General features: G+C 41.0%; 1 protein-coding gene across 1 annotated transcript in view; it reads right to left on the bottom strand.

The window, feature by feature from the left end:
* The window catches only part of LOC107657884 (ELAV-like protein 4), a 91,186-nt gene extending 79,118 nt beyond the window's left edge, over positions 1 to 12,068 (bottom strand). Inside the window, exon 1 of the mRNA XM_016446172.1 lies at positions 11,577 to 12,068. Coding sequence (XP_016301658.1) covers positions 11,577 to 11,624 — 48 coding nt within the window. The 5' untranslated portion in view covers positions 11,625 to 12,068. The remainder of the gene's footprint in view (positions 1 to 11,576) is intronic.
* Between the last annotated feature and the right edge of the window lie 906 nt (positions 12,069 to 12,974).

Here is a 12,974-nt window from a genome sequence, read left to right as displayed (position 1 = left end):
ACATGCACACACCCAGTACAGCAACCTCTCTCTCTTTCTCTGCCTGTGCTCCTTTGTTTCTGGAGTACCTCTGATCCTCTGCGGCCGCTTAGCTCCAATTAGAGCATCCCACCAGCCTGGCCTCTAACACAAATACACACACACACAAATGCTTTGCCCCAGCCTCCTCTCACACTGCCTCATTTCAGCCCTCAATCTGACTAATTACTCTGAACCTTGCATGCCCCATCTCTCCCTGCTTCCAAACACACACATACACCACCTGACTCCTTCCATTAGCCATAACCACAAATCCAAGTGCTCCTCTTTGTCAAATATTTCAAACCTGCAGTCCCCTTGGATGAGTGTGTTACTCGTGCTCCATCAGTATCCCGTCAATGTTATCGATTTCCACCGAATGCATCCTACACATTCACTTCACATTCACTCCTGCTTCCAGCATGAGCACCAGGCATCTATTCTGAGAGTTTAACATGTTAAAACAAGCAACAGACATGGTGATAATTGTTTCAACTGAGCAAAATCTTCCAGTGAGATAGAACATTTATTTTGTCTCAATTTTCACCCTGAATAATAACAGGTTTATTTAAAGACACTGAAGTGTAGATCCCCTGGAAGCTGTCAGCTCAAGTGTGTTAAAAATTGCACATCTCATTTGGAGCCTTGTTTTAAAATTTTACAAAATTCTCTAAAGGCACTTCACTTTGTCCTGTTATTCACGAGCAGATTAGGAAGAGAAAAACTCAAACACATTCAAAACACTGCATGTTTAATTTTAGTTAGTATTTTCCAGCAAAATACTTTGTTTAAAAAAAAAAAGGTTTAGTAGGCCTATTTTTACAGAAATATTGACTGGAATATAAAATATGTATATAACATTTTTTTTAGAAACATTTTGATTTGTTGAAGGACAAATATTTGACATATCCCGATAGTCACAATTCTCATTTGCCTTGGGAGTAAGGGGTGAAGTTTTCTCCCTCTGAAGCAAATATCTCTCTCTGTCAGAGGACACGAGTATCACCCAGTCCAATTCCTGTTCCTGTCACCTTCTCAAAGGAGAACCTCGACACTACATCAACTTTTTTGGCGGCTTCACCGCCAGGCAGCACTGCATGTGTCAGGCTGCTGAGCTCAGGCTTGGCTCACCCAGTCGACGCTACGTTTAGATACGAAAAACCTGTCTGAAAATGACGGTTGTGTTTCGTAGCTCAGATATTTTAGAGGATGTGGATACAGCTAATGTTTGAATTATGATTTAACCGGTAAAAACATATATGTATCATCCATGTCTGTTCACGTTTTGCTCAGTTTTGTACATTTTCAATGTAAAAAAAATCTATCAAGGTTAAAAAATACGACAACTAATAATTATGCTGATTTTGATGGTACTTATCATGATGACTTTTAATGAGTGGTTTTTCTGTTTTACATTAAGGAAAGTCTCATTATTTGTGGGGGAAATGAGATGAATGTGGCACTGGTGAATCCTTGAGCAGATATCAAACCTAGTGGGAGGCTCTCCTCGTGGCCAGTTCCAAACAAAGGTGACATTGAGCGAGACACTTGAGCTCTTTTCTGATCATTAACATCACTGACGATTCTCTCCATCTCATTTGCGTAGTGCAGTCACTGACGGTTGGCTGGAGGGGGACTGAGCAATGGTGAAGATCGAGTTGTATGACGGTTGGCTGTAGGGTGGCCTTTGCTGTGTTTGATCGCAGTCGGAGCTCTCAAGCACGATGAGGATGACCGCTGTGGTCCATCTGGCCTGGTCTTTAATCAGTGCTTCCCTTCAGAGAGGGGGCCACGCTTTCACTGTGCTGACCAGGCCAGCTTTTGCTTAGAGAAACCACAAGATGAAATGTAGCTTATTCATTATATTATTCACTCCTCTGCAACAGTGAATATCTATAGTGGATTTCAGTTGGTCTATAGTGAATTTTAATAATGGTGTATCTAATTATGTCTGTTTTAAGTTTTAAAAGAAAGAAAAAAAGTTGGCATATCTTTGATCAGATGTGTCATACCCATGGAAAAATAGCTTCTTAACTATATATCTTACACTGTTTAAATGATGCACACACACACACACACACACACACACACACACACAATTATTTATACCCAATTGACAGTTCTGACAGTTCACACACACACACACACACACACACACACACACACACACACACACACACACAATTATTTATACCCAATAGGTCAGTTTGTAACTAGTGCCCTCGCATGCTAAACTAAAATTGTACCACTAGACTAACAAATCTACATGTCTTTGATATTCATGATAAATGGCAATCATATAGTAGTTTTTTTTAAAGCTGTGCTGACTGAATTTGATTCTGAGCAACTACTATGAGTTATCTGAAAAAAAGTATGTAATTTTTAGCTCATTGGTATTGAATGTACAACTCATATCTCTGGGGTAAAATCGAACAGAAATGTGCCATCGATCTCTCTTTTTTCCTTTCCTCGTTCCCCCTGTTCCCCCACCTATCTTTCCTTGTTTGTAGATACTCCATCACCTTGTCTTTCTGAGCCCTGGGAAAAGCATCGTCAGTATTTCTGCACCACTCCCCTCCATCCATGCTGCCTTTCTCCCAGAATTCATGGTGCCTTACTTAGTCAGAGCAGAAGAGAGCAAGACGAGAGAAAGGAAAAGATTCAGAAAGAGAAAAAGATACAAGAGCCGCTAGCTGTAGACAGAAGGAATGCCTTAAGAAGCAATTAGCATATGTAACTTTTTTTCTCCCCCCTCTGCCTGAAACTGGGTTATTTCAGTGAGTTTGTATTGATGTTTTTGAACAGGCTCCATGGCAGAGCATTTAATGCTGAACACTGCTGTTAGAGAGAATGCATTATTAATGTGATGGGAAACTAACGGGGACCAGCAGCTCCTCGGGGCTGTGAAGAGGACGGTTGGCATCTCTGAGGAAGCAACACCACACCTCAAAGGTCTTCCTCGGTAATGCACACATGCCAGCAGCAGCTCCTCGGGGCTGTGAAAAGGACGGTTGGCGTCTCTGAGGAAGCAACACCACACCTCAAAGGTCTTCCCCGGTAATGCACACATGCCAGGCATCTATCATTTATTCATGACAGTCAGGCGCCTCCAACTCCCTCGAACAATTAACGAATCAATGAAATGTATGGGCTCAGAAACTATCAATTCGGGGAAACGGCGCCGTTCGTCAACATGTCAGCTCTTGGGCACAGGCTATCATTCAGGCAGAGAGCACATTTATCACTTTAGAAACAGCCTGCGTGTCACAGCAACGCGGATAATCCTACTACAAAATGGCCGCCCGATTCTGATGGATGATTGGACTTCTTTAATAACAATCGGTCGTGACTGCTTTACTTAATGTATTTAGAATGCACTACAACATAATGGATGGAGTTTTTCAAGGAGTCTCCGGAATCCGTTTTCCTGTAAATAACAGCAGCGTGTTTTGTTCAATTTGAGGGAACAAATCTTGTCCAAGTGGCCAGTTTAATTTCAAATCGAGTTCATCTTAAAAGATTGTAGGCTGTACAATTCGACAACTAATGTCCTCGAGCTGTAAAAGTAAACGTGTGCGAAGAGAATGAGAGAAGGAGAAAAAGAGTGAAATTGATGAATTACTGGTGCTGCTTTCTACACTAAAGTGCCTTCGTAATTCCTGTTCAAATAAAACCATTAATTATAGTACTTAAGCAAGCCGGGGTTAACCAGACAAGAGAGCATTCATGCACTTAACACACATTCCTATGTAAGCATTTAACGTTCCTCTTTTAAAAATCACTCCATCATCATTCCTGAAATACTGAATCATTAAAATGTCTATTTCTTTTTCTGGAAGAATAAAACGGCACCGGTGCTGGAAAAAAACATGAACTATTTTCTGCGTTTGGAAATACTGTGAATTTTAGTATGCATTCTCGGTAACAGTCTTGAGTGCTGGCTCAGCCATAGAAATTACTCTTCCTTTGTAATTTTTTCCCCTTTTCTGCTCTTTCTTTTATTTTGTATCTTTTTATGGCTTTGCTTGAATAGTCTCACTTGAAACACAAAGCTCTCGCTGTTCACTGAATCCTCAGTTTTGATGCTCTTTTTCCCTGCAGAAATCACAGCCCTGAAACTCCAGATGAAGACTAGACCTTTATTCTGTACGCGGAGAGAGGTACGCGAACGTGTTTTTCTTTGGGGACCATCATCGCCAGCACTCGCCCCCTGCTGCTGAAATCACAGGCTTTTTACTTCCAGGTCATGGTGCCTGTATCACTCACGCTGACCCCTCTCTTCGCTGATTCTTTTTTAGCTCTCTTTTCAAAGAGAAAACGGGGAGAGCTTTCAAGACCTCCAATCTGCCACTCTCTTCATCAACACCCAGTCTCTGTGAAATCATCAAAAAGTAAAGACTGGGAAAAAAAATCACATCTTTCCATGCTGACTCAGGGCTCAGAGATTCAGTAGTAACTGTCGTCCCTGGAGGAAGAGTCTTCCACTACATAGGCACAGGGGCCAGATGTCACCTGTCCTCCCAGGCGAGTGGAGCACTGGTGGGGCTAAGACTCACCCGAGGCAGGCTGCCCTGGTTCTCTCTCTCTGCCTGGCTGGAGACACCTGCTCCTCGCCTCACTGGTGACGGCCCCCAGTGGAGCTTTTTTCATCTACTTTCACATGCACAAGCATCCTGAAGCACTGCGGGTGTGCTAGTGGATATATGTAAGTGAGGTGTGTTGTTTGTGTGTCATGTTTATGCGAGATGCACAGACAAATGCACTCTTGTGATGACAGTATAAACTTAATTTCATTACATTTGTTTCCTAATGAGCACTCTCATCCTCTTTTCCTGCTTAACATGCTTATGCCCGAAAACACAAAACTGCCAGCATTTATAGTTCTGCAGCCAGATTGCTTGAGCTAATGCATCATTAGACACGTTTCATAGGATATCTAGGGTCCCCTGTGTATTGTAGCTCGGGATTGCCGCTTTAGTTAGATCCAAACTCTGTAGTCAACTGGGCCATTATTGCAGTCAAACTATTCCTGAGCATACCTTCCTGCTATTTCATATTAGGATCTTTATTATAGAATAGAACAAAACAGAAATCTAAAACAAAAATGTAGAATTTTTATTTTATTAATCTATTTTATTATTTTTTTTCTGGTAGACAAACACTGATCTTGAGCATAGTTATAGATATTTTTTTTGTGCCACACAATGTGGGCTGGTGGAAATACATTTATCCTGAGTGTACCATCCTGTTGTTTTATTTTAAATGTTTTAAAATTGAATACATTAGAATAGAATATGTTTTACCATAAAAAAAAAAATAAAATTGTCTGGTCAAATTGTTTTGCCTAAGGGCACAAAGGTGCACGCCTCTTGTGGGCTTTGAATGTACAACTTTTCAGTAACCAGCTCAGATCTTTAACCGGTAGGTAGGTAGGTAGGTAGGTAGATAGATAGATAGTAAATGTTGTCTCTGTTAACTTAATGCCACTGATATTGTGATACTTAGACAAAAAAAAATACAGTGTTTACCATCTTCAGATTACTTAAATACAACAACAACAACTATTTTTACTTTGGTCTCACACAGTTCAGAATATGCTGTTTAGTTTCTCTTAATTTCACATCTATTTGCATTCCATATGAGCTCAGAACATAACCATAATGCTCACACAGTATTTGGATGCAGTTCTGTGCAACACTTGGCGTATGTCTATTAAAAACAGGTGGTCCTGCATCGCTAGTTTATGAAACAGGAGTCTCTGTTTCTGCACTCTCATTTACACATGCACACACACGTGAGTCTGAGCAGTGCAAGGTGGCTAATTCTCTCCCGAATGCCTTGTGCGTGTGTGCGCAGTGACCGTTGAGTGACCCACAGGTTAAATAGCTCATTCTTGCAGCCTTTTCTTCCAAAATGGCAAAGCGCCCTGACAATAGCTGCAGCATCTGAAGCTGCAGGGCTCTGGGCTCCAGATCTTTTTGTGTGATGGCTCTGCCATTTCCACACTAGCACAGAATCACGGACTGAGGCTTTCCTTGACTGAGGTGTCGGAAATGAAATCTGTATAGAATATTGATGGGAAATACTTAAAATTCTCAGCAGCAAGAATAAATAGCTAGTATCATATTAGGTTTAGCTTTTGTGGCAGGCTAAATATACACAGAAGTAAAAAGGTATTGATGTCGGAATTCTGAGGTGAACGCTAATAAGGAGAGACATCCTACTAGAAGGAGAAAAAGGTTCTTATTTTTGAACAGGAAGTTGATCCACTGCAATCTACTGCCATTGTGTTGCGAGATGTGAATCTTTTCACAGTTGATGAGTCTGCTTTACTTGCTGCTCGGCTGCTCTCGTAGAGGATTCACACACGCTCGCTACGGCTTTGTGTGGGGGTAGAATGCTGCACCTGTTCTCAGTACAGTTAGGCTGGGGTTGAGCAGCACAAATGAACTAATTTCCAGGGCTACATTGAACAGAGAACACTGCAATCACAGCAGGAGGAGCCTGACGAGCCGGCAGATGGGCAGAGCTAATCATTGTTGTGAAATAGAGATGACCCTGCCTATCTCTCGCACTGCCAACAGACATTTGCCAATCGCTCTTCAATTCCCTCTCCTCTCCTCCTCATCTCTGTTTGTTTCTCAGCTCCCTCCAACGAATTTAGGAACGAACGTAACCTTCAAAAATGGCTAAAAAATTAAGTTAGAAAGCGAGCACGCTGCCGTTTGACATAGAGCAGCTGTAACCCGTGGACTGCTGGAGTGTGTGTGTGTGTGCACATGAACAGCAACTCCAATCAGCACTGGAAATTTTTAATATAGCAAATCTGCATGTGTTTGGATTAATACCCACAACTCTACCAAATCTGATGTAGTTTCGTCAGAACGTGCCATTTTTCCTGTAATTGTACTTTTGTGCTATTTCAGAGCTTTCCATCATTTGTGCTGAATGCTGAAAAATGTTTTATAATTGGAAATCACACCGTATCCTGCTTAGCGCAGCATCTCGAGTGGCAATGTGTCATGCTTAATTAAAAAAAAAACTGCGGTTATTAACAGTGATTAGAAATAATTTCAGTGTCTTCTGGATGTTCGAGAACCCATGAGAGTGCTTGGCACGAGAATACCAAAATCAAACATAATTACTGTTATATGCTGCATCTGTTTTGCTACTTTTGCAAATAAAATGTTTTATTTTTATTCAATTATTCCAGATTGTTTATAGGTATATGTTAAAACGCGCTGATAAATAAATGATCTCACTGTTAGTGATCCATTGCTTCTCATGATTGCGCTTGGCTTTTAATGTCAGTTCATGTTTGTAAAAACATCTTCAGATCTAGCTCTGAGTGTTTTCATTGCTTGATTGATTTACTTAATCATAAAATACAATCATTACTTTGATATATGAATTCTACACATGCTGTGCATATAGAAATCTAATTGAAAAAGCTGCATCCAGATGGAACGTTCTAGTCATTTTGCTCGGCAAGATGTCTGAGAGCAACCTAATGCATGTAAAAAAAAAAATACTGACAGAGAACTGGAAAAGAGAATAAAATCTCCCTCTCACAAAAAATGCCTAGACAGACTTCTACCTCTTCCCTGTACTATGATTTAATGTATGCAAATTATCTGGCTTCAGTTAATGAAGGCACAATTAATCATTGTAACGATGATCTGATTTAACCTGGTTAATTACAATCTGAAATGTGAGTTGTGTGTTTGCGGATAAATGTGAGTCACAAATGCAGATTTTTAGGAGAAGAAACAGTCCAGCAGAGATAAAGACATATTTTCCTGCTCCCAAATGAATAAACAGAACAATTTATTATCCAAATGAAGCGAAAAAAAAAACAAGAAAATCAGCAAGGGTATATTTTATATCCAGAAATAAAACAAATAATCACATACAATGTACAATGACTGTTATTTCATAACAGTAAAAAAAATAGATGAAATGATGCCAGACAGCAGCTGAAAAAAAGAATATATCAGTGTTTTATTCTATTAATTCTATATTTAACACGAAATGTGCAGAAGCAGAACATTAAAACAGTTTGTTGACAGTCTCTCGAGGTGGAAAGAGAAACAGAGAGAAACCACCTCTCATTAAACCATCTTAAAAAAATTCTACTTTTGTGAACTGAATCAGTGTTCTGCCTATGTGAAAAAAATAGAACATCACTTTGCGCAATCACACGGTTCCCAACAACTAGTGACGCATACATATCGCTGTCACTAATTTTCATTATATATTAAATGTTGCATAGATTTTCTGCTTTCCCAGGCCAAATAGTGACTGATTGCTAGATGACAATGATTTTCCTGATTAACTTGTAAAAATTTTGTAGTTCAAATGAGAATATTTGTGGTTGTGACTTTACATGCCTTGTTTCTTTTTTCTATCTTCTTAGAGCTTGAGAATCACCAGGATGAATATGCAAAATGTTTCAAATCCCTGAGCTGCGGAGGATTTTAAGGCAAGTGTGTACACACACCTCAGAAAGGTTGCAAAGAAGGATTTAAAAATCTGCTCTCTCTGCCGATGAACACCCAGCTGCATGCGATCGCAGTGTGTGTATGTACACTTGCGTGTGTGTGTTTGTGCACTGGCAGAGAGGAGCTCCAGTGCTGTCAGTATGAGTCTGATTTGTGTGAGAATGTGGTGCGGCTCCAGGCAGGCAGGCTGATCCTGTTTTGTGGAGATCTCGGCAAGATGTCTGAGAGCAACCTAATGCATGTAAAAAAAAAAATACTGACAGAGAACTGGAAAAGAGAATAAAATCTCCCTCTCACAAAAAATGCCTAGACAGACTTCTACCTCTTCCCTGTACTATGATTTAATGTATGCAAATTATCTGGCTTCAGTTAATGAAGGCACAATTAATCATTGTAACGATGATCTGATTTAACCTGGTTAATTACAATCTGAAATGTGAGTTGTGTGTTTGCGGATAAATGTGAGTCACAAATGCAGATTTTTAGGAGAAGAAACAGTCCAGCAGAGATAAAGACATATTTTCCTGCTCCCAAATGAATAAACAGAACAATTTATTATCCAAATGAAGCGAAAAAAAAAACAAGAAAATCAGCAAGGGTATATTTTATATCCAGAAATAAAACAAATAATCACATACAATGTACAATGACTGTTATTTCATAACAGTAAAAAAAATAGATGAAATGATGCCAGACAGCAGCTGAAAAAAAGAATATATCAGTGTTTTATTCTATTAATTCTATATTTAACACGAAATGTGCAGAAGCAGAACATTAAAACAGTTTGTTGACAGTCTCTCGAGGTGGAAAGAGAAACAGAGAGAAACCACCTCTCATTAAACCATCTTAAAAAAATTCTACTTTTGTGAACTGAATCAGTGTTCTGCCTATGTGAAAAAAATAGAACATCACTTTGCGCAATCACACGGTTCCCAACAACTAGTGACGCATACATATCGCTGTCACTAATTTTCATTATATATTAAATGTTGCATAGATTTTCTGCTTTCCCAGGCCAAATAGTGACTGATTGCTAGATGACAATGATTTTCCTGATTAACTTGTAAAAATGTTGTAGTTCAAATGAGAATATTTGTGGTTGTGACTTTACATGCCTTGTTTCTTTTTTCTATCTTCTTAGAGCTTGAGAATCACCAGGATGAATATGCAAAATGTTTCAAATCCCTGAGCTGCGGAGGATTTTAAGGCAAGTGTGTACACACACCTCAGAAAGGTTGCAAAGAAGGATTTAAAAATCTGCTCTCTCTGCCGATGAACACCCAGCTGCATGCGATCGCAGTGTGTGTATGTACACTTGCGTGTGTGTGTTTGTGCACTGGCAGAGAGGAGCTCCAGTGCTGTCAGTATGAGTCTGATTTGTGTGAGAATGTGGTGCGGCTCCAGGCAGGCAGGCTGATCCTGTTTTGTGGAGATGAGGAACGAGAGCCCATCACAGATTAGACACCCACAGTTTCGTGTTGATTTAATGCACCAAGTCAGGGATTTATTCTTAACCGACCGGCGCTTACAGCACCAGCCAGCCAGCCAGGGCTTTCCCATACAGCCATCTCTCTTCCCCCCCAAGACTGTAGTAGAAGATCAGAAATGACTGTGTGAGAACGTAAAGGATGGTTATCCACTTTCATAGCTCCAGACTTGAGTAAAAGCACATTCATTATAATCAGGAAAAGCCTTAGCCAGCTATTTATCTACTAGTATGCTCAATTATGGCCACCTATCAGTGGAGAAATAAAACAACTACATTTTAATGTGCTACAAAATGAAATAATTACAATAGCCATTCATATATTGAGTTAGTTTGTAACATAATACTAATCAGAAACATGCTTTCTATTTTACATGTTTTCGAGCACGTTTGTGCTAAAAGGCTGCAGAGCACCAGCACAACACATTCGGAAAGTTGTTTGAAATTCAAAATGATGCCCGAAACAAAATGTACATACAAAAATCTGTCCTTTAGCCATCTAACCTCACTATGCTCAAATCACTTTAAGCATACACGCTCAACACACACACGCGGCGCACTTTCAATTTCAGGCATCAGTACACCACCGCACAAACACATTCTGAGCAGGAATACACAAACAATACACTAACACAAGCTGCTTTTTCTCTCGCAATCTGTCTCTCTCTTTCTCTTTCTCTCTGGCTAACTGATAGAAAGATCTAGTCGGAGTGGGCGGCCGTATCATCACACAATGAGGCATAAAAACATTGGTTAATTCAAGTCTAAGGGCTGCACACATTTACCTAAATGAACTTAGTATTCTTATTCTACTGTGACATCTATTTTCTCATTCGTTTGTCTGACGGATCCGTCTATCCTCTTACCCCCAGTGCCCTGGCACCCAGTTGGCTGGATGGATCTTGGGGGAAAAGCAGCGAGCCCATGCCTGGGAAGGAGCCTTCCGCCTGGGCTACTGCCGAGTTCTGTGAACACCTTACCATCATCTTCAGACACTGCTTGTGAGGTGCGCGTTTACAGGGAAGAGGAGAAAAGAAGAGGAAGAGAACAGAATGCTAGCCAAGGTGGTAACAAAATATACAGGCTAAAGAAAAAAGCAAGAGGCGGAAGGAAAGAGAAAACTGGACTGCCACAGTGATAGAGAGCCGTGTGCTTACGTTCACATTCGCGCTACACACACACACACACACACACACAAACACGCACGCACGCACGCACACAGTCAGTGCAAGCCCCAGATGGGCAAGTCATCAAGCAAGCTCAGCAGTTACAGCTATCTTGCTTTGAGTAAATGAGAAAATGAAATGATTGTGCGTGGGAGAGGGAGAGAGAGCGAGTCTAGTCTCTCATCCATTACAGTACGCCCGGAGAGCAAAGAGGTTCTGCCTTCAGCTAGCAGCCGTCTAACTGGACCTAAATGCTCAATCCCTGCACATTCATTTAGACCTGTCAGCTGCCACATTTAGAAGCAGGGACACACTGATAAAACATAGAAACGTTACGCACGATGGAATAATGAACACACACCTAGAGAAGTGAGGTGACAGAAGAAGAAAATCCAATTCCTTTACCTCATTGCTCAACAAAGCAGCATTCAGTGTTCGGCTGATTTCAAACATCTTGTTGGCGGTGTTTCGTTTCTCGTCGCTTTTTGGTGGGGTTTTTTTGCGTTCTCGTGGCTCTACGGCTCCTTTTTCTCTACTGGAAATGGGAATTAGTCCCGAGAAAAAAAAATAAAGAAAAATGAACAGATTAAAAAAAAGAAGAAAAGGAAGGAGAAATCCTCTATATATGCTGTCTGGCTGGATGTATTTTCTCCTCTCTCGCGCCCGTGTTTTCTGGTGCACCTCTGTTAAATGTGGCGCTTGTGCCCTGGCTCACGCCGCACGACTGAAGAGTCAAATTTTTTATTTTTTTTTTAGCTCCCCAGAGTCAGCACATTAAAACAAGCAGTCGGTCTGCCGGGCTTCTTCCCTTATCTGTCCTCCACACACTCGCTCGCACAATGCGTTCCGATCCTCACACTGCTCTCTAGCAGATTAGTTCGTCCCAAAACATAGCTCTTAGTTTAAACTCCTCTCTCTCTCTCTTTCTCTCTCTCTCTCTTTCTCTCTCTCTCTCCATCCTCACCCTTTCTCTTTCTCTCTCCTTCCTTGCTCCCTCCCTTCCTCACACTCCCTCTCTCTCTATCTCTCTTTACCCCCACCCCACCCTCCACTCGCTCCCTCTCTCTATTTCTCGATCACGCTCTCCTGCAGTTACAGTTCACAGTGTTACCACAAGGTGGGAAGACTGTTCATAACAGACATGACACAGGCACATCTGCCTTTCCTGGCTCATCTTTTCCTCTCCGTTTGGCTTCACGGCTCTCCTCCTGCTGCTTGTGGGGAACACATGATTGCTTTGGCACCCGCTCACCTCCGTTCTCCTCTCTCTCGCCTCCCCCCGCGCCTCAGTCGCCTTGCGACAGCCGCATTTGATGTATGGGAACGGGGTTGATTTATAGACCAATAGCATTAAGAAAACTCTGACCAGTGGCACCTAGCCGGAGAAAACCCCAGCTGAGATGTCAGCATATCATTTCCGGAGCATATTTGCTTACATCTCTTCCTCTAAAATAGCATTAGAGCAAGACGTTGGTGTAACTGTAGACAATTCAATGCTTCCAATTCACTGTTTACATAGCTACAATGCCCCAAAAATGCATTTGGGCACTTACGTATGAATGTAAATATATAAATGCCACTGAAAAAGAAGGGTTGAACAACCATACTTTCTGGTTATCGAATGTAAGTAGAACATATCCATAGTTCATGTAAAGAACTACACCTGTGCTTACTCTGCTAGCAGCACTTGTGTGAAGTTGTTTCATACTAATATTACTTGACCTTGGTTAGTTCTGAAAGAACTAGCATCATTTGTTTACTTATGCTGCTTGGTTTGATACTGTGTTTGATGCAGTGAAATTT

Source organism: Sinocyclocheilus anshuiensis, unplaced genomic scaffold (assembly GCF_001515605.1).
Source record: "Sinocyclocheilus anshuiensis isolate Anshui unplaced genomic scaffold, SAMN03320099.WGS_v1.1 scaffold107, whole genome shotgun sequence".
NCBI classification, from domain to species: Eukaryota; Metazoa; Chordata; class Actinopteri; order Cypriniformes; family Cyprinidae; genus Sinocyclocheilus; species Sinocyclocheilus anshuiensis.
This window is presented reverse-complemented; position numbering and strand designations above follow the sequence as displayed.